Below are 23,126 nucleotides of genomic sequence, written 5' to 3' on the forward strand. Positions count from 1 at the left end.
TACTGTTGGGGAAATTAGAAATTTAACAAACAAAATGCAAGTTTTGTTTAACGTTCCTTACCTCCAGTCTTTCTCTGCATCAGGTCCAAAAGGGCGAATGCGAACCGTTTATTCTCCATTCATATTTATTTCGAGAGCAATGTTAGCCTACATGAAAGTTTACAGAATCTTTGCGAAAGTGCACAGATTAAATTCATTAAACTGGTTCACTATAGTTGAAGAAGACGTCGGCAGCTGTGGCCGAGTGGTTAGCGCGTTGGGCTCGCAGTCGAGAGCCTGCATGTTCGACTCCAGCCATCCGCACTTGCTGTTGTTTCTCTGGGCAAGAAACTTTACGATAATTGCCTCTACCCAGAGATCGATTTCGAGTAATGGGTAGTACCAAATTTAAGTCATATAAGTAGAGTAGACAACCGGAAACAGACATTGCAGTCGGCTGCAGCGTGGGTCAGGTGTACGTCGGAAGGCGTACACCGATGCATAGCGCTCAAGTCCGCTTTCCCGCAATGCAGGGTAAAGATATGAAAAACAAACAAACAAACAAACAAACAAACAAACAAACAAACAAACAAACAAACAAACAAACAAACAAACAAACAAACAAGAAAAGGAAAACTTATGTTACGTAACATTGGATCGCTACAACATCAACAACAATAAATTTCTTTACAAAATGTCGAGCCCACATCAAAACCTGCTTTCTAACCATGGGCGCCGATCGCTCTCAAAAATTGGTGGGGACATTTACTAGAAAAAGTGGGGAGGGCCGACGAGCGAAGCGAGCTAGAAAGATCGGGGGTCTGTTCTGACAAACAAACAAATACAGTAGGTACAACCGTGCAAGTCTAATGCGATGTGTATATATTTTAATTGTCAGTGTCAGCATTGGACAGCAGACGTCTAAACACTCGGCAACGAGTCTCCGGCAAATTAAAAACGAAGCCCTTGGAGAGGTCATGGAGGTTGATCGAATTCAAAACTTTGCTTTGCACATAGCAGTTTCTGTTTCATGGTAGATCGTAACCAAGTTTTGACATGTCGCAAAGTTGAAAATGACTCTTCAGTTGAACACCAGCTGGCTGGTGATATGAGCAAAAGTCGCACAAAAAGTTCGCCTTGCAGAAACATTTACCGAACAGCGGATGGCATCTTCTTGAATATCATTCGAAAATCTTCCACCGACTTTCCATTGTAGCCTACTGCTATCGAAAAAAGCATAGTTCTTGTGCAAAGGACTCTGTGTCAGAGAACTCAGGATAATCGTTTACCACATGTGATTGTAGCTTTCCACTGAAGAGTGATTCTTGTAGAATTTTGTTGTGCTCAAGATCGGTCGACTTGAAATAGCTTAGTAAGATTTTGCTGCCGCGCTGTCAATGACTGCGAAATACTCTGACCGATATTTCGTCTCCGGTGTTTGAAGTTGAGGAGGTTGGCGATGGCCATGTCCATGTTGAAGACGATTTGGGCTTTTTTTCGGACGTGACAGCTGCAATGACTCTTGGTTGTAATCCTCCATTAGTCTCTCAGCATTTACAAAGACACGATGAAATTCTTCTTCACTGCATAGATGGTGGAGTTTGCAGTGGAGCACAACAAAGTTCAACACCTTCAAGCATGCCAGCCACAGTCACCGTGTAACCTTGCAAAGCTTTGTTAAAACGTTCCGCAGACACTGAATGACAGACAATGCCTCTAACAACCCAAGCACACTCGACCCACAAGAAAAAGATTTCAAAAGCCAGTTAGCAGTTGTTGCTACATTTAAATCAAATGGACTCACAGCTGCTTCCAAGGCTTCCTATAGGAGAAGGTGGGGTAAAGCGGACCAACGGGGTAAAGTGGAACCCCGCCTTTTTTTGCTATTAAAGTTTCACTACTAAGCGGATACCATTAAGTTTAGTGAAGCATGACGAAAAGTAGCTGCACACGCCATTATTCAAGGTTTCATGGTTTAGAAGACACAAAAAAGCACTGAAATTACTTTTTGCACCCTCTGATCTATTGAAAGGTATGTATGGTAACTTAAATTGTATCTTATGTACATAAGGTAGAAGTTTTTTTGAATGAAAAAAATGAGCCTCACTATATCACGTACGCATTACGTGGATTCACTCATGTTGCTGACTAGCCTAAATTTGGCCAACAGTTAAATTAGTAGTAATGTAGAGGTGGGGTAAAGTGGACCAGTGGTGATCCACTTTACCCCGTCATACATATTTTTTTGTTTGTTTATGATTTCTTGACCGAATTAGGTGCTGTGTTACTTATAATCTTGTAGCTTATTTTACACAACAGCTGTGTAGGCCTAATTAGCACTCAAGTGGATAGTTGTTCTGATATGGTTGGTTGGTTGGTTATTGAATCTTTATCCTCGGACTGACAAAGCCTTGATAGGTTATTCCTGGTAGTTTCGCATACTTGTAGAGGCTCTTGACGCAGGGCCGGTTACCGAGATTGGCTGAGTGAAGTTTCCGATTGCTGAGGTGTTGTTGCCTGAAATTATTCCATCCATTAAGTGCCGCTAAATGGAGAGCAGTCTTGAAATGCGTTGCTCAAGCGCACACTCCGAGAGTCGAACCAGTGCCGCATAATCTTGAGCCGGGCTCGTAATCACTGAGCTAACGGGGCGAATATCCCACCAATCATGATCGAGTAGACGAGCTGGTTCTTAACTTAGTTGTATTCTTGTTTTTCAGAATGCCTTGTTATCACCAAAGGACATCCTGTGGGTGTATGAAGCCTGCGCTGGTTGCAATGAAGAGGATGACAACTTTATCTGTGAACTCTGTTTTTAAAAAAATTTTCAAAGTTTGATTCGTAATGGACTTATGAACTGCAGTTGTGAAGTTTCATAATGTCTTCGCTAATGATGCTAGTTGTAAATAATTTGATTGCGTAGAAAAAAATTAAGGAATTTGCTCAAAACTTACAACGGTTCAGTTTACCTTACATATGTGGGGTAAAGTGGACTATTGGAGGTAATTTTAAAATTAAAAAAAAATTATATAAAAAAGCTGGCAGTCATCAAAAGCGCACTTTAAAAATTGTCGAAATATGTTACAGTTAACGCTCAAATAAATAAAGTTAAATTTTTTGGCAAAATCAGTGAACTGTACTGAATTAACCCTTAGGTATTCCGCTTTACCCCACCTTCCCCTACTGACTTATAACTTTCAAGCACTGCTTTTACAGCAGCTGCACGTATGAGCCATCTTTTTGGAAAAATTGGTTTCAGTTTTGATGCAGCCTGAGGCAAAGACTCTTCAGAATCAAGATTCACGTACAGATGCTTGAATTTCCCATAAACCTTTAGTTTAACTAAACTAATAGCTTTCCAAGTTTTAAACGTCTGACTAATAAAATTGTGACATTCGGTTAATATTTTCCCTTTTACGTTATAAAAATAATGTAAAAATGGCGGGGACATGTAAAAAGATGGTGGGGACATGTAAAAAGATGGTGGGGACATGTCCCCGCTGTCCTATATGGATCGGCGCCCATGTTTCTAACTAAGCTATGGTTGAAAACAGCTGCCATAGCATTTAATTGGTGGGTTTTGAATCTTTACCCTCGAAATGACAAAGCCTTGATTGGTTATTCCTGGTAGTTTCGCATACTTGTAGAGGCTCTTGACGCAGGGCCGGTTACCGAAATTGGCAGAGTGAAGTTTTCTAATTGTTGAAGTGTTGTTGCTGGGGAATTATTCCATTCACTACAGGTAGGCCTACCGCTGAATAGAGAGCAGTCCTGAAATGCGTTGCTTAAGCGCACACCCCGAGAGTCGAACCAGCGCGCGCGCAGCGTGATCTTAATTGAGCCTGGCGCGTAATCACTGAGCTATTGAGCTAACGCCTAACGGGATGGACTTATAGCAGATTTGATTTGGTTTTCAATGTTTATCCTCGGACTGACAAAATATCTGATAAGTTATTCCTGGTAGTTTCGCATATATTATTATTATTTATTTGCGTCAGACAAGTTGTCCATAGGCCTATCCAATTGTCCATAATAATACGAGCAGGACCGGTTACCGAGATTGACAGAGCGAAGTTTCCTATTGTTGTTGACGTGTTCTTGTCTATGAACTAGGTATTACATCCAATAAATGCTGCTGATCGGTTTTTAATGGAAAGCAGATCTGAAATATGTTTCTCAATCGCACACCTCGAGAGTCGAACCAGTGACGCTTGATCTTCAGTCGGGTGCTTACCCACTTAGCTAACGGAGCGGACGAGACAAAATGTTGGTGTGAAACGGGATGTCTGGAAATCCAAGAGTGTCCCTCCATATCGACGTATAACTCCAGACTTTTTCCTGTAGTCGAACGCAACTCCAAGGAGCCTACTGCGGTCACGTTTTTGACGTAATGTAAAATACGAGTCTCTTTTACGTTTTAGCGTAAGCAGTTAAGCGTCATCGACTCATCGTCCACCGATGCAGCCTACTCTCGCACTACTTATGGTCTTATGCTAATGTTTGTAGTCTTCCCCTGTCCGTGGATTTTTTCGTCTGTTGGATGTGTAACATGTATGCATATATAAAGCAAATAAATAAAAAGTGCCTATCGTGGCATCATTTAGTATTCCTAAATTCTCCTTTAAAATTAGTGAAAAAATATTTGTACATTATATAAGGGAATTCCCAACCAACGGAATTGTTGCTTATAATGGTTTTGTTTTTTTGGCCATTTGGCATTCAAACCAGGGTTGCCATATTGGCGTTTTTCCTGCCAAAGGAGAAAATTACGTTTGGCAGTTTGGCATTTTTTACTTTAGTGTTTTTTTGGCATCTTTTGGCGTTTTTTTGTAATTATTACCTGTACAACTCACCACTAAAGTTTTTCAAATACTTTTATCAATGAAAGTCCATCAAAAAAGTTTAATTTATGGTCTGGAAACTCTGAATTCCTAATTTAATCAAATGGAAGCTCCAGAGGCCACTGGCGGCTGGCCAGTCACCAACCAAAGTTGGAGTTGGACTGGACAGCTGGAGGGATGCGTTTTGACATTTATTTTCTTGCCAATGGACTAGTAAGTGTTAACAGGTTATGGTTAATGACGCGATGTCACACCGTTTGAGTTGAAAGCATAGCGTAGGCCAGAGACCTTGTAGAAATTTGAACTGGAATGTATTTGGCATACGGTACTGTGTATGAATGGCTGGCTGGGCCGAACATGCAGGTAGCCTATAGGCTATACGGGAGGCTACTGACTCGAAGAGCTCACGGTCACTGTGCAGCCTACCAGGAATTTCATTGACTTGAGCTGCTGAATTGGTACCGGAAGTTCCTTAGTTAGTAAGTGACAATCAAGACCTGATGCCAGATATAAAACACGTTTGTAATGGGTCGCAAAAATTATCTGTATTTTGTGTTTTCTACACCAATCGTCCAAGAAGTTAAGGGTGTCAATGCAGATGCCATGTATTTGTGCTAATAACTATAGCCTCTTGACATGTAAAGTTATCAGGTGTAGGTGTATTTCCTTCATGCCATTAACATTGTGAAAATCCTTAAACCTTAAAAGTGTTTGTGATATTTACCAATGGTGTTTCTTGGCATTGTCCTCTTTTCACATGTTGAAGTTTAACACTGAGTTTTTTTGTTTTTCAGACTTTGGCTAGATTGATTATAAAGCATGCATTAAATGAATGGCCTACTGTAAAAAGTAGATTGTGGGACAGAATGTTTGTGTCGCCAAGCAAGGAAAACAAACTTGAACTAACATACCACTACCAGTGATTCTGATAATGAGGAATGCTATTGCATGCAGGCTAAACTTGTAAAACCTGCTAGAAAAGCAGCCCTCCCCCATAGATTCCCCCCAGGCCAATTGGTCTTTATCACCTTCTTCTAATTGAGCTTCGTTGATACTTGATAGCTCCAACTATGTGGCTGCCTCCTACAACCTTTGAAAGTTTGTTTTAATTTAGCTTGATACATGCAGTTTGTGTTTCATTATTCATACTAAGTGGTCTATCAAGTTAAATTAAGACAATATACCATCAGAGCTACATTTAGCACCATATATAATGGTGTATGGCCTTGCTGGTTAACAGGACAAGCCGCACTAACAGTTTGGCAGTTTTTTTTGGCAGTTTTTTTGAAACCCTGAAAAGTTTGGCAGTTTTTGGCGGTTTTTACGAAACATTTGGCAGGCAAAGCTATTTTGGATCTGGCAACCCTGATTCAAACTATTGTATCAAAAGAGAAGTTAAGCTTCTTTCAATTGAAGTGCCCTTAAAATTGCCGTTCAAAACTATATCAATGGCTGCAAGATAGTAGATTTCTAAAGCTAGTTTTACATAATCTGTGAATATTTTGTTTCTTTTAAGCCTGTTTAGGCACATGTATCCTGTGCCTTGTGCCTACTAACTGCCCACCGTAGCCTACTCATCAACATGGAGGCATGCCTATTCCTTGACGCACAAGTCACATTTAGAAACAAGTAGGCTACTAGATAATATATGCTATTAACGATATAATATAGGCCTACCCTTGCTTCCTTAGATCACAAACACACTGAAACAATATTTTTTCATATTAACTTCTAAAACATAAAAAAGTGCGATAATTTCACCACAAAAGGTTGTTCACTATACCATATGTAGGCTAAGACAGTATGTTTGTAGTTTATGTTGTTTTAATTTTGAATTATTGTTTTTAACAAAAATAGTGTCATTTTATAAGACCAGAAATTCCATGGTGTAAAACTGTTGTGTTATAGCCTACTACCATACCTTACATCAACATGTCATCTAAAGTGCGTATTCAGGGTTATCTGAAAAGAAATCGTATCAGTGAACTTTTTGAGGTAAGGAGTTTAGAGCTAATTTTATTTCAACATAGTGCATAGTTTTTCCAAGTGTGTATTAAGGCACAATATTTACAAAGCACGATTGAAGACCTGAATTGTAGAACTGCTTAAGTCTGAAACATGACTTTTGAGATAAAAGCAAGTTAACTCAGTGGTTACGCACTCGACTCAAGATCATGCGGTGCTGGTTCGGCTCTCTGGGTGTCCACTCAGGACTGCTCTCCATTCAACGGCACCTAATAGATGGAATAATTTCCCAGCAACAACATTTCAACAATTGCAAACTTCATTCTGTCAATCTTGGTAACAGGTCTTGTGTTCAAAGCCTCTGCAATTATGCAAAACTACCAGGAATAACTTATCAAGCCTTTGTCGTTCCATGGATAAAGATTCAAAACCAAGTTCTTTTAAAGTTTGTTTAATCTTCTATTTCTATGTAAACACCAGCATGTGCTATAGCGAAATGAAGCCATTTTTTTAAAACAAATTTTGCGCGGGCACGGGCATTGACCATCATACAACATATTTTGGTGATAACTCAATTTCCATAAACTGTGCCTTAAGTAGTTCTGCAACTCAGATCTTCAATTTATGAACAAAAGTGTACAATATATTTGAAAATGCATTTTAGTGGTGTATATATGAAGAGCCCAGTTCCAAAACCGCTTAGACGCCACTTTTACCAAAATTGAGTTTAGAGTGTCATTAGGTAGAGTATTACCATAGGTACCTACTATCCATTCCTTTTTTTTCAAAACCTTCTCTTTCTGCTTTAAATTTGACACTAAAAATTGCGTTTTCTTCCAAAACCACTTACGCGCATAAACATTTTTCGTGGTTTTCTCGAAATCACCGAAAGTGGATGTAAGCGGTTTTGGAAACAAGCTCTTCATATGTTATGAACAGGTATGAGAGATGGTGTACGGTATTGTTTTGTTGGTGTCAATTTGTAGCATTGGCAAATGCCAATCACATTACCATATTTGGCCTAGTACTAGATATTTCAAATTCAGTAGACAGGACAACAGGAAAACTTATTTTCATATCCACTTTTAGCATGTCATTTAGTGTTTCGTCAGAACAAAAGTGTTCAGGATCAGTTTATCTCTCCAGTACAAAACAAGCATTTTCACTAACAATATTAATTTTAAAAAACTGACTTCGTTCTCATTTACAAAACTTTGTCCAAAATCATGGTGTCCCAGCTTTTATAGAAAAATCTTGCTCTATTGATATGTTTTCCAAATCAGCTTCTAGTTGATTATGGCCTAAAGTAGTGCCCACAAAAAAAAAGCTTTTCACAAATCTCTAATTTTCATTAACTGCATGACATAATTTGTTTATTTGACTACAATTGCTAATTTACCTGAACTAATTTGAATATTAGTAAAAAAACAATGCATTGCATATGCTCCAATCAAGAAAATGAAATATCTTCTGACAGGTGTCAAACCCACAACAATTGCTTAGCATTTGTGCTCATGTTTTTCATTGATCATTTCAGGAAATGATGACAAAACTTGTGCAGGATTTGCCTTCTGAACCTGTGGAATATTTAGTAAATCTTTTGCAAAAAAGGCTAACTGTTGCTGGAAAGGTAGATTCATTTACACTTCTTTATTTGAGTGATGTCATTTTGAGAAGAAATGAATTATTCGTTTTGAAGCTACAAAATTATTATTAGCATAGAATTCCTGATAATAATTACAATTATTTTCAAATGTGACCTACTGTTTCTGCACCCATCAACAAGCATGGTTTTTCACTCGATAAGTATTGCTATGCTGCAAAACAAAAAACTTCTTGGTGAGACAATATCTTCTCACTTCTAATGTCATAGAAAGACAATACATTGATTTCCCCAGTTCTTGCAAGTTTTTAGAAACATTGTCTCAAAAATCAACTGCATAATTCAACAGCTTCTTCAAACAAAAAAAGAAAAAAAGTTCTCTGGTGCTTAAAGTTTTACTTATTTACAGTCTTCAAAGACTTCGTTGAAAGACACGAATTTAAAGCAGACACTTTCTCGACCAACCTCAACTGCGGCAAGCTTGTGGAGTGGTATGCATTTTGGAATTAATCAAACAACCCTTTCAAGGGTTTAGAAGTTTAATGTTGAATAACAAGCAACACCATTGCAACACAGTGATTTGAAACTGCTTATACACTTGCAACACATTGATTACTACTGTACAATGTACATTGATTGTTGCATGATCATGATCGTCCTTGATGGTTACACGATCTGGCCGGCTTGTTGTAACATTAGAGCTCGACCGATATCACTTTTTCAGGCCGATACCGATATTTATGAAATTTTTAGGCCGATACCGATATATATCGGCCGATATATATCAACTACGAAAAATTTGTTACCAACAAGGTTATTAAGCAACAAACCAGTCCAAGAAAGTTTATGCATTGGTTGCTGTCATAGGCGCCGAGTTTTCAAAATAGCTGGGCGGGCGAACACATATTGTCACGTCACGTCGTGATCACCAATAATAATGTAGAACTCTACTGTTGTTTTCCTACCACCAAGGTCCAAGATCTAGGCTTCCTAGTTCCTACTACTATAAATTGCAAATATCTAGCGATAAACTGCGCTATTGAACCGAGCTTACATTGAATCTACAATAGAACAGTTAACGAAGGAGCTGAATTGCAACTAATGACAACCAACGGTTTCATCGCCAAACCAACACGTGTGCACTGTTCAGTAGTGCAGTTTAATATCAGTGACGTAACAGACGCAACTGTGATGGTTGAGACGATAAAATAGAGCATTTTAGCAGCAGAGTTAATTGATGACGTCGTTTGAGAGAAAATTACTCCTTTGAAAAACAATGCTACCGCTTTTACACCGATTTAACATCTGGCGATGTTAAAACGATGTAACAGCAGTGGAAATTGGGGTCAGACTTTTGCTGTGAATGAAGTTCCTCACAGGTTTGCGCAATTTACTTGATTTATAGCACTGGGCTTACGAGTGGCAGATTGGAGACAAACGGCGCGGCTGGACACTTTTGCTCGTTTAACGGCGAATCAACGTTGTTTAACGTTGCATGAATGTAGCATGGCAATAATTGACGAAAACTAATCGCTTAATTAGTAGGTCTAGTAGGGCCTATCATATGGCGACAAAACCCTGCGAATAAGGTAAGTAGGCTAGTATTAGAAGGTGGCAGATGGTTACAGAAATTTTTGGACTTAAAATTGAATTAATTTTTTTTTTTAATTCCTGAAATGTCCGGCGGGCGCGGCCCACCCGCCCGGGACTCGGCGCAGGTGGTTGCTTGCTTAATTAATCCGCATAACTTCCAGCGAAAGAGGTCGTGTGGCTTCTTGTGTCACAATGCTCTGGACACAAATCGGAAAACTTCTACAATGACGCTACTATTTTCTTCTGTGCAAAGTTTCACTAGGCTTTTTTCTTTGGGTTTATTTTTGCAACTTCTACAATGACGCTACTATTTTCTTCTGTGCAAAGTTTCACTAGGATTTTTTCTTTGGGTTTATTTTTGCATGTCATGTGAACGAAAGTTAATTTTCCCTGGACCTTTTCTTTCTTACTGTAATGCCAAAACTTGACAAATTTTGCTGCGATAGCCTACTCGTATGATCTAATTTTGTAACGAATCTTGCCTTATCAATATCACTCGGAGATCGAAGCCAGGCATTGTGACGTAAGACTTGAAATAAGCTGTGCTTGTTAGTGTAGAAGTGCACCCGCACTCCCATCGATTCTTAGCGAAAAATTCACCTTTGTTACACTGATTCAATGTCATCAATCGTTGAAGCAACGTAAAACTCGAAATTTTTCCTGCTTGAATGGAAGCTAAGGGATACAGTATTAACATTTTCTAGATGCGCGCACTAGAATGGGCGGGAAATTATATTCTCACAGCAATTATTGTTTGTGCTATGCAAGCACGTTTGAGCAACTTGTGTTTCTTCTAAAGGCATGTGTGGCTGGTTTTGAGTGTGCTTTTGCTGGCCGATGTTTATCGGCGAAAAATAGCCGATACGATATATCGGCTACACCTGATATCGGCCGATACATATCGGCTGACCGATATATCGGTCGAGCTCTATGTAACATGGTACACCAAAATAGAATGCTACTACAGTTACACAGCCTCCCAAGCAGTGTTTCTTGTAAGAACTACTGTATCATCGAAAGCACCAGACAAATTACCAAACCGTTTAAACATAATTTATGAATTGATTAGTAGTTCCTTGTAACTTCTTCTTGAACTTGTGTTAGCATTTTACAACTGAACCTTCCTTTAAAACTTTGGTCCAAGACTTTTAATGGTGGAAAAATACTTTATGATACTATGCATATTGCATAGGCGTCGAAATAGGGTGGACCGGGTGGGCGACGCCCACCCTGCCGTGAAACGAGGGTGGGCAAAATATGTTTCGCCCACCCTGTTTCATGACACTTATGAAGTGTTCGTTACAATTATTTCCGTTTTTTTTAAACGCTGAATTATCCAACCAACTGCAGCGCAACTTCTTGTTTTACGCTATATCTCTCGCTAAGTATCCGACAGAACAAAGCAATTCCGCAACAACGCTGCGTGGAAAAAAGGGGTACTCACTGCACTGTTGTTGTTACGACAACTGCCACAGCTGGCAATTCCTGGTGAGAGAAAGCCACTTTTGATCTTTTCTCCGAATGGTCTCACTTTCGTTACGTCACAATCAAACTTGAGTTCCCGGTCAGCGTAAGGGAATGTGAATATGACATCATAATAAACATGACAATAAGATACAAACTAAAGACGTATTGAAACAATCGCTTTAACAAATCAAAATGCGGCAAATCCGAAGACGCCACTTTGAAGATAACAGGTCACGAGTCACGCGCTTTTTAGGTCGCAAAGGAAAACATAAAAGAAGTTTGTTTAGTTTAGCAGCGCTCATAAGATCGCAACAGTGATGTACGCGCAGACAAAAAATATTGACGCCGTCAACGTTAATGCAAACGTTCAAAAAACCATACGCCGTATGCGTCAACGCAACTTGTAAAACAAGTTGGCGTCGTCAGCGTCAGTGCATACACTAGCGTAAACTAATTTTGTTTGCTAGGTGCCAAACATTCACACGGTATAAACCACTCGAAACAAACAAGTTTTATTTTGAATTTCCACGAAGAAACACAAGCATCTGAAAGTGTTCATCTGACATTTTGCTGTGTTTTGGTTCCAATATGTCTTTGCCCATTGAAAACATTCTTTCAACTGCAGCGCTGGAAGGTATTGGCGTGTTGTAGCAAAAAAAAGACATTAAAAAGTATGCGTTGACACTATGCGCTAAAAAACCTCGAAAATTTTACGGCGTAGCCTCAAGCGCAAACTATCCAAAAAAATGTGGCCGTAAGCATTAGCGTAAACAAAAAGTCTACGCCGCAAGAATGCGGCGTATACGTACATCTCTGGATCGCAAGGTGAAAGAAAGAAAACATCCAACCTATTATAGCTTAATTGCTGCAGCGACGCTAAACGCAGTCTTTGTGAGAAAGACTAACCACACTCTTCGAAATTACCGTCGGCAATTGCCGAGGTGATTGTAAGGACCACAAGATTACAAGAAAAAACTAATTTTCTTAGACTACACCAGACTAGGGTGTTGATTCAATCTTACTATTGCTGGATGTTTTATTTGAGTTACTTCCTACTTCGCCGGCGCTTAGACACGTGTCCAGCTGGGAGAATCTTTTATAGAAATATCACCCTATTTGCATTGATTTAACGCCAGTAGACGTCAAATTATTGTAAGCATCTACTCCTTGTTGCGCCTCGCTTTCCGTTATCTCGTCCAGCTGATACAGCATCTGATGATACCGATTCTGACTAGTTCATCACACAGACTTTGTGTTGCTCGCAGTGTCCCAATCTGGGTTTTTTTTTTCGCTCATTTATCGGTCATTGACCGATTTTTTAGCAAAATGTCCGAAAAAAATATAGTCAAACCGGTCAAAATGTCCGAAAAAATATATATATAGTCAATCGACTATATATGACCAAAAATGACTAAAAATGACCGAAATAAATAAAATTGACCGAATTTTTTCAAGTCATTTCGGACAAATGACCGAAAAGTTTTAGCAAAAAAAAAAACCCAACTCCCAATTGTGCCGAAATTATGTTGGCTTATAGCCTAAGCTTACGTAAATCGATGAAATCTTCTCGCAGGGAGCTCTTGATATGTTACCTGTACCTGGTTGAGCAATTAACGTTATTTTATGATAATTCAACGTCGCTAGATGTCGAATTAATGTAAAACAAACGTAAATTTCTTATTGGGCATTGTTGTTACGCAATATAACCCGCCGGGAAAATTAAATCGATTTGTGCTGACTCGAACGTTGAATCAACCCAAAATTAACTTACTTTTCCTCCTCGTGAGTTATTCAACGTGAATTACCGTAACAGCGTGCGTATTGCGTTGCTCGCTTTATCACTACTTTTGGTATTATTACATCACAACAAATCAAACAATGCGTTCGTGATAGACTACTCTAGTATATTTTTCTCTTCTCGTTTTACATGTTTTAGTACAATCTCTTCCTACTAAGTGTTCACAGCAATTGCCGAGGTAATTTCAACTTTTGCCGTTTGGCCTCGGCAACGTTTTTGCCGAAGTAAAAATATACTAATTTCGAAGACTGAACCATTGCGAATTTGCAAACATATACAAAACACATTCAATGAAATCTGTTTGAAAACTCTCGCCCACCCAGAATTCCTCTTTTCTAAGAAAAAATCGACGCCTATGATACTATGTAAAATAAATGATTGTCTGAAAGTAATATAATGATTGCCGAAAAAGAAAAAAAAAAATGATTGTCTGAAGAAAAAATAACCTTGTCGCTTTCTACATCAATGTACAATTGTATTTTGTTTCTTCACTATATAAGTTCATTATAATTATACAAAAATATGCAAATTGTGCGCAATTTTCTAGATTGAGAATTCTTTCAAAGTTTTTGTTATTCGTGACCAATCTTATTCTTCAGACAAAAAGTCACATTCCTTACAGCCAAAACCTGCGAAAGTGTCTTCAACGGTCGACACTGCAGAAGAGAAAGAGGCTGAAGAAGGTCGACATTACTCAAAACCGTGGTTATCTAACAGCAGAAAAGAAAAATCTCCTGTCAAGGAAAAACAAAGAAAGCCTGGTAATCACACCAGAAGTGCATGCGATTAAAATGTAGTAAGACCTGCTTGTCATTAGGGATTTTACATTATCCAACTTCACCAAGTATTTTTAATCCTTGTTTATTTAAAGTTTTTTCTTCTTTGAATGAAAGTAGCAATAGCAACCTGTTTGTTTGGTGATACAAGAAATGTTAGTTCAAAAGAATTTCGGTTTTGCAAAGCTGTGATTGCAAATAATGGGTGAGCTAATGAACAAACGAACATATCCAAATCTACAATATCTCAATTCAAAGTTGCATGCATCAAAATTCGTGGATGGCTGATGTAAAAATGACTGTTTTTAAAGCCTGTTGACGAATTCAAACTCGTGTGCCTGATTCTACTCACAATCTACAGTTTTACTCCGTGTTAACGATTTTATGTTGTGACATCATTGGACGTTTAATTGATGTACTTGCACAATGTCTAATAGTTACCTCTGCAGGTCTCTCTCAAACCCTTCCAGCCCAGTCTAAGCCGGACTGGTATGGGCGAACCAAATCGGGAGTGATTGAAACCGACGGCGCTAGGTCTGCAACAGGCGATCGCGCAGATGGAGAGGTGCTACTCAAGTTGCTTTAAAATGATGCTGTGTTCTTGATAGCAGTTGTATTTTAGTGACAAGGTGGTTTGAGGTGACCGCAAACGTTCTGTAATTAACACTTTGTTTTCCCCATCTACCACACGCATCTCAATTTTTTCTGCAGTTGAATGGGTAGCTGTTCTTCTGTGGAAGAAAAGGCAACGTGGAATAGAACTGGCCGCTTTACTGCAATGCATCATTGCTCTATTCAATTCCTTTCATAGCAAAGGGTTTTTTTAGTCTTCGTGCAAGCGTAAGATCCAAGGCCTATGTTAACCAACGTTCAGTGCCAATGGTATAAAATTGTATTTCTCAATATGTTTAAATCATTTTTTCCATCCAGGACGTAGACTTGAGGCTCATCTACACCAAACCAAAGGTCTATGGCAGGCACGCTGACCTGGCTGTGAACGATGACTCGTCGGAACTGGAATGCAGCGGTAACATATTTTTAAGTTTCAATTAATTTATAAGCTCTGTTGTCATACGTATTATTAGACGCATCACAAGCAAGGTAATAATTTTAGAAAATCCAGGTAATTGTTTTAACAGTTGCGCTGAGGGGTGTCAATATATATTTTTTTTATAATAGTCTGACACCACAAAGAATATGCATTCAACACATGCCTAACTTGACCTGATTTGTTGCAAATTTTAGACTGCTTATAGCTTGATTGCTATAATCAGAAAACTTTGTTAAATGATTGGTGAAATACTGTAACTGAAGTTTCGTTGTTATCTATTCCATCCATTTGGTGCCGTTGAACGGAGAGCTCTTTTTGAAGTCTTTATCGATACACCTCTAGAATGAAATAATTTGTGTGGTCGTTTATGTCTTGGATTTGTGTTGTGCTTTTTTATAATTTTCGCATCTAGTTGCGGTTTAACTTTTTGGTTTTGATTTTTTTTTTTTTTCAGCTTCTACTACAGCAAAAAAAAGCAGTACGTATTCCAAACCTTTGAGTGCCACAGAAGCAAAAAGAAGACGAAGACAGCAGCTCAGGTTTTCATTTAAAACTTGTAAACTAACTATGGGCATACATTTCTCATATTCTTACAGCATGTCAATATCGACATGATTACCCAAATATTGAATGCTGATTGAGCACTAAAGTGAACGTCACGTAATAGAAATATTGAAGGCTTGTTTTGGAAATTTGGTATTACATTGTTACAGTTGTGCAAGCAAAAACACTATTTTTTCTTTGTTATTTTTTGTCACTTTTTCCTGGTGATCAACCTCAGGGGAAGAAAAAAGTTTATATTCTGATCACAAAATTACGCCAAAGTCGATTTCGTCTTCAAACATTACTATTAACTAACTTACACTGTGACTAAGAAGTAACACGTCTTGCTTAAATACCTAAAAATTATAATCACTGACTACCGGTGTACGAACGTATTTTGCCTCAGTGATGTCATGAAAGAGAACGAGAAAAACGAGAAAATAAGAAATCGTCCTCAATTCGATCCGTTGGCCGATGATGACGACGCTCTGGAAGTGTATGAAGATATCAACGAACTTTCTACTGAAGGTGTTGAGGTGTGTTCAGGTCAAGTGATAAAGAAATGATTCTGCAATTACGTTGTTTCAATGTGAAATGTCAAAAACTCACTGGGTGCATAATTATCGATGTGCGTTTAGTTTTTCTAAATCGTGAATGAGCACTTCCTGTTGTGTCCGTCTCTTATCCCGGATGCAACTTTCCAAAAGATACCATAAAAAAATCCTTAGTTTGAAATTTGACCCAGTAGAGTCGCGCTGATCAGTATAGTGTAGGCACTTTAACACTTTAACATTTATTACATTGAACTTTGTTTGGTAATTACAGAAGAAAAAACAGCAATAGCAGTGGTGGGAATGAAACCCACATCAATGAAATGACTACCATCGCCCTAACCCTCTGCGCCAAGTCAGCCGATGCCAAACCGATGACTTAATTTTGATACTATTTGCGTTTTTCCTTTGTTCTTCCGAAGTTTTAACATAGGGGATTTTTTATGGTACCTTTTGGAAAGTTGCTTCCCGGATGTCGGGGTAGGATTGGGTCTGGCAAGGCACACCCTCAGCTTTCACTCATTACGATCCGGAGGCTAGTGTTGATCATCATTCACCGGTTTGTTATCTTTTATGATCTCAGCCCAAGTTTTCCTGGGACGCTCAGGCCCCGGGCTTCTTCGTGCTAGGAACTGCTACATTTCGTCAAAGTTTTTTTTTTGATTTTAGTATTTTACATCTTATATGTAGGATCCTCCAAAAACCGGCGTCTACACTTCAGGAAACATCCATCACAGAAAGGAAGAGATTGAACTGGTTCTCAATATGTCAAAGTGAGGTTGATGAAACGTCGTTTCATTGCAATGTTTTACAATTCAGATCTGCTGTATGATGTAATCGTTTGGATAAAAATTACGCATTTTTTTTATCTTATTGTAAGACGCACTCACACATTGCAACTATTGTAATTGCATTTCAATCAAAAGTGTTGAGATTGCTTGTTAGGTAACTAAAAATCGCGTCGGTTCGATTTCTTTAATAACCATCTTTGTACAGTTTTTTTTTTTAGCGCTTGAAATTAATGTTCTGCACTTTGTCTTAATCGATGGCAATATTGATTATACTGCGTTCCAAGAACAGAGGCAATTTTCTGCTTTTCTTATCATATCTTCTTTTAAACGATGTTTTTTATTGAGTCTTTTGACTTACAAAGCCTTTCAAATTCCAACAGCAGCGTTTCTTGATCGTACATTTTGTCTTCTGCTTGGTTGTGGTGAGTGTTCCGCTGCTGCTGAAGCACGCTCTGCTTACTTCTTAGTTGCTTTTCCGTTTCCAACGTGAAAAAAATTGACGCTTTGCTAGGTTAAGTTGACAGCGATCACGAGAAAACTTAGTTTCAATAAGAAAGTCGACTGTGTTTCATGATGTGCTTTACCCGTAGGGTTGCCGCTGTATATATCGATTCCCGGCTCACCACATAACTTATCATGGCATTTGAAACCGACTGGACAATCTGTGCAAGGTGTTCCTTTTCTGTACAAGTACCGCCCGTTAATATTCCCTGTAGGTCCGTAGTGGCAGACAAGCATTGTAGCAACAGGCCACCTGACACTGCCAAGTTCCGGTGACAGTACAACCGAAGTACATTCTGCTACTGCGCACCCCAGGGCGTATGAACTTGCCCAGCAAGTCTGCGTGTAGTGGCCACAAGCCTTTGAGCAGACCTGGGTGTCATAATCGAAGTATTGTTTTTCCTTTACCCAAGCCTCCACAGCTCCTTTGATAGCAGTATCTAATGCAACATCGTGGATGTTGACAATCCATATGTTTTCACCGATGTGACTAAAGTTGTATTTCAGTCTCCTAAAATCTGGATCACTGTGCCTGTATTCGCATACCTGAACATACGTTGCTGCCAATGCCTCCATGCCTTTGTTCCATCTCAATTCAAGCATGTCGCTGGCAGGCGGAGTTACTTCTCTTCTTGCTGTGTTGTGCATATCAATCATCTTTTTCTTTTCTTCTTCCCCAAAATTTCTGAATTTGACGAAAAATCCGCGAGGTTTCACTTGTTTAACTTCATCTTCTTGCCCTTCTCCCGAAAGTTCTTCTGGTCGGACGAAAGTTGAAAACTGAATTAACAGAATAAAAGTTGATCGCATTCTTACTTTTATTTTGGCACACAACTTGAATTTGTACACACGCAAATGGTGTAAGCTGAGACGTTGTATTTTGTGTGTTGATGAGAAAACTTACCACTCCATCTAAATTTCATATAATTACGTCATAATTGTTGCTTCATAATGAAATTTATTTTTAGGTAAAAAAAGTTGCAAACGGAAATGCATTTGTGCAAATGTAAAATACTATACAGCTTAATTGAAATATACAGACCCCAAGACAAAAAAACTGCTCATGTTAACAAACGCTTTAAAAATTTAACTGTTTCCAGTATCAGTGCTACAAATCCAATGATTATAACTATACATATATCTTTGTAATTCCTAAATCAAATATAGTTATTACTATCTGAAGCCTTTACAAATTGTTTCACCTAACGGATCATCAGAAGGTCTGAAAAAACATGCAAACTGTAAAGAATCGATAATTCTGAAAAGATATTAAATATTACAACTGTAATTTAATCTGCCAACAAAAATCTCTAAACCTGTACTTCCTGAGAAGACATTAAATATTACAACTGTAGTTTAATCTGCAAAAAAACCTCTAAACCTGAATTTCTGAAAAGATATTAAATATTATAACCGTAATCCAATCTGCAGAAAAAAAAAACCCTCAGAATTACTAAGGACTACCTTCATCCGTTACGACAAAGTTTCAATCAATTTGTCCCAATGGAAACCAAGCAACATGATGGCAACATCTATGACATCACAAAGAAGCAAAATGCGTTTGCGATGATCAGCGCAACCTGTAGTAACCTGAACAAAATGAATAAAAATTGTTTTTAAACCTGTAAAAATTAAATGAGATTTACAACCTGTAAAAATCAAATGAAATTCAATTTTTTCAAAATTATAACCTGTGAAAATCCCAAGGAATTGTGATGATGTAACCTGTAGTAACCTGAACAAATGAAATAAAATCTGTTTATAAACCTGTAAACCTGTTTGTAATTCCTATAATGTATATATTTAAAATCCTGTTTTAACTTAACCAGCAAAGTCCGCTCGATTTACATGTTACAATGTATTATCTAAAATACAGGTTTTACCTGCTAGAACTGGATTATCCAAACTTTCCAAAGGTGTAGCTAATGTAAGACTGTGAATATGATCAATAAGCTGTACACTCAGTTATTCTTTTAAGAAGAGCGATTTTCATAAAATTAGTTTGTGCACAATTTTTGGAATTCTCCGTTTTCCTCCTTGAATTGCCAACGATTTAGTGTTTTATCTCACTCTTTATTCGATCGATCAAATTCGATTTAACGTAATTATTTTTCCATTATTGATTTTGTTGCTTACCAGTTGTGTTTTCAAACGCCAGGTTCTTCGACAGCCTTGGCGGCGCTGTAAGCGTTGCAAACTACAGCACCAAGTCCAAATCCGTGGCAATGCAGGACAATGATGACTTCGAAAGTGCTTCTCAGGTTTGTGCATTGACGAAGTCTCAATATGGTCTTTAACTTCCTCAATAAATGCAGAGAAAGCGTTGGAAGATTTTTTAAATTTATTTACTTTATAGTAGCTTGCGAAGTTATCATCGTGGTACAGATACATCTACTGTAACTCCATTGATCACCTGGCAACAAGCTAACTTACAGACGAATATAAACTATTTGTGTGGTTACAAATCTGAAAAAGTGACGATGATTAAGTGATTGCGTTCCATCAGCTATCTCGATTTTTTTTCTCGTCACCCTCTTTTTGCCATCGTAAAGCATTGCAACATGAAGTGGAGTAGCGTAGTTTTAGCACCTTGTTTCAAGTTTGAGAATCGATAAAAAATCAAAAGAACACAAGAGATTTTCTCACGTGCCGCTGGATTTTTGGCGCTGGCTTCGTCCGCTTACTTTGTAAAAATTATGTTGTTCATGAAAAATCAACAGAACTGATTGAATGACAGGTGACTGGACCTCGGCATCCGGTGTGGGAAACTCCCGAATCTGACATTGATTCTGTCGTCAGTCAAACCCGCCCCCCTCGACTCGCTAACGCTGCTATGTTCGATTTCACGTGAGCTCTCAAATTGTGATTTTAACTTGTTCTTCGTTATTTTTCCCCGGCTGACAAAATTTTCTTCTTTTTTACATCAATTCAACACCTGCAGACGTTGAATCAATGAAAGGGTAATTTTGTTCCTATATGACTCTTGAGTATTAAAAACTAACTTATATACCTTTACTTTACGTCTTTTAAGGTCAACAGCGACCAAACATAAGGACAAAGAAGTCAAATCCGCTTCACGAAGCAAAAGTGAGATTTCTTTGTTGTTCAAATTTTCGCTTGACTTGGTGTTTCATACAATCGATCCGGTGCAAATTTTATAAGAAAATCTTACTTCACGTTGATTCAACATCAACTGATATAAATTTGACAAAAATGAAAAACCGTTGTTTATTGAATTTTGATTCCTAAGTCAATGCAGTCGGCTATAATTCGATAAAGGAATTTGGTTGTTCGATTTAAACACGGCAGCGCATTCGCGCTACAACAAAAATAACCCTTTTGCTGTCGTTTTACGAATGATGGAATAGATCAACTTTTGCTGTCCGTGTAGTTACTTAGCCTTGTGCTGGTAGATTAAAAGTACTTCTTTTCTGCTTAAATTAGCTTGCAGGGTTGTTGATTTTTTAATCAGAGGACAACAAAAGTGTTTTCTTTTTACCAAAGAATTGAACTCGCTTAATAACGTTTGTAATATGAAAGTGATGCGTATTTTTATCCACTGCAATTGAGCGTTGGTTTCAGTACTTTAGTACAAAGCAAGCAGTTACCTGCAGTGAGCCACGTTATCGCGCTCTATTCGTCATTACTTTGATGTTGATTGCGAACCAGAAACAAAAAGCCATTCTTATTAACTTTTTTGTGTGACCCGACTGGTTATCCAACCTGCATTGACTGACTCAGTGACGCGTATTTTTTCTAATCACTTCCGTTGGAAGCTGTTTCATCTTGAATTTTACGATATAAAACACACTCCAACCTTAATGGTTTTGTTTTTAAATTACGATAATGCTTAGTGTATTTCTAAGAAAAGTAACGGAAAAACACATACGTGGTTAAAAACTCTAAACTTTGCAGACGGTAGCACTGTTGTCGGCAGCACGACCAAAAGGAAATCAAGATCTCAACTTTCTGGGCTAAGCAATAGAAGCGCCGGCCTTCGCAAAAGCCTTACGGTGAGTGGTTTTCGGGCATAAGCATGTCTCTGTAACCATATGTATTTTTTTAGAATATTTCATATTGAAAGTGAAGTGCTGTGTTAACCAAGAAGGTTTGTTTTCATCCAAACTATTTTTTGGTGTAACTTACTGGTTGTGGTTTCAGCTGGTTATCTCCAGTTTTTTTCTTGCAAAGTGTGTTTTCAGAAAAAAAGTGGGAACATACGAGAGAAATTGGCAAGATACCTTTGCGTATTAATTAACATTTACTATTATTGCCATTCGTATCATTTGTACACTGAATCGTCTTCATTTTGGAGACCCCAAGATTAATGTGTAGGCTACGGTAACAAAATTACAGTAAGCCTACTAACATATTTAGTTGTTACTTACTTTATGCTGGAATGTGTTGCTCTGAGTCTTTGATAATTGAATTTACGGTTGCAACTTTTAGGACAACAACGGGAGAATTGCTTCTGCTGCTAATTCGGCGAAAGGTAAAGGTTATAATTTAGTATTAAAATTTATCAAATACAATTTTATATTCTTGTTGTTTGTTTGTCAGAAACACCTAAAAAGATAAGAAGACTTAAGTTAGCTTTTTTTGCAGGTTCACCCCGAAGCAGAGCGGGTGGCGATACAGTTGATCGGCCAAAGACTGCGCAGTGATATTTTTCGTGTTGTTCGTAACCTTGCATTTGGTGTCTACTTTATTGCTACAACCTTGATAATAATCGTTAGTAGATCTATATTGATCAGATAGATTTACGCACTAGTAGCCTAGGTTAGAAATAATAGCTGGCAAAGTTTCTGCTTTTCTTTGGCCTGATGCCTTTCACGATAATTGTGCCTTTTAAAATCTACGTTTTCCAGTCATTGCTCTGGTCTTTGATGGTGCGTTCTAAATAGCCTACATTTGCTGTTAATCGTTCATACCGTAATTGATTTTTACAATCTCTGGCTTGTGGTATTTGTTTAGCTCACATTTACTATATTAGCTTATTCGTTGAAACTGAAGGTGAGGGATGGTCAGTTGCTGAATTTGAAGTTCAACTCTCTATTTACCGCACTTTGCTCAATTTGAATTCCTTGTTTTTATTGTGGGGACATTTTTTCGTTTCTCTTTCGTTTTCATCAGCTATTGATTTGAGAGTATGACTGAAAGTGAGTTGAGATGTTTGCGAAACTGACGCACTGAAGTTTAGTTGTAGACTTTTCTTCAGTCGCCTTTACATCTTGTGACTAGAATCACTTTTCGGTTTCATTTTTTCTTTTTGCACTTTTTATAAATTGCAACCGTAGAATGTTTAGAGTTTTATTCAGCACTTTCCACTTTTAATTGTTTATCATGTAATTTCTGCACAAAATATAGCTGCGTCTGGGAGACCTGTTATTGTGTTAGCCTACTGAAATAGCTTGCCAAGATTGCAAGTCACCTTAGATAACTTACAATGTTAGCCTACTGACAACCAGGCTGTTAACCCGCATGCAAAAGTAACTCGTAACCTCTTCAATAGAGTGTTAGATAAAGTAGCGCCGGGGCATATTTGAAAAAAACATCTGAAAACTTCTTTGGCTTATATAAAAGCTTATGTACGATAAATAGCATGCGTGACCTATCGCATATCTTGCGTAAAGTTCTACGTCTGTGTAAACATACATTTCAATAAAA

The 23,126-nt window shown here is 38.1% G+C and overlaps 2 protein-coding genes across 2 annotated transcripts; one reads left to right on the forward strand and one right to left on the reverse strand.

The window, feature by feature from the left end:
* Positions 1-6,677: 6,677 nt before the first annotated feature.
* On the forward strand, positions 6,678-22,840 carry LOC145786130 (uncharacterized protein C8orf34-like). Its single transcript, XM_082597784.1, has 15 exons — positions 6,678-6,815; positions 8,323-8,415; positions 8,798-8,879; positions 13,846-14,007; positions 14,472-14,587; positions 14,953-15,049; positions 15,528-15,612; positions 16,023-16,152; positions 16,858-16,940; positions 19,618-19,720; positions 20,197-20,306; positions 20,491-20,546; positions 21,375-21,472; positions 21,909-21,951; positions 22,065-22,840. Exons 1-15 carry the CDS (start codon positions 6,753-6,755, stop codon positions 22,121-22,123), a joined length of 1,380 nt encoding a protein of 459 aa, XP_082453910.1. The 5' UTR covers positions 6,678-6,752; the 3' UTR covers positions 22,124-22,840.
* Positions 16,867-18,528, reverse strand: LOC145786132 (GLIPR1-like protein 1). Its single transcript, XM_082597786.1, has one exon. It carries the CDS (start codon positions 18,267-18,269, stop codon positions 17,466-17,468), a length of 804 nt encoding a protein of 267 aa, XP_082453912.1. The 5' UTR covers positions 18,270-18,528; the 3' UTR covers positions 16,867-17,465.
* Positions 22,841-23,126: the final 286 nt, after the last annotated feature.

The sequence above is a fragment of the Aplidium turbinatum genome, chromosome 17 (genome assembly GCF_918807975.1).
Source record: "Aplidium turbinatum chromosome 17, kaAplTurb1.1, whole genome shotgun sequence".
NCBI classification, from domain to species: domain Eukaryota; kingdom Metazoa; phylum Chordata; class Ascidiacea; order Aplousobranchia; family Polyclinidae; genus Aplidium; species Aplidium turbinatum.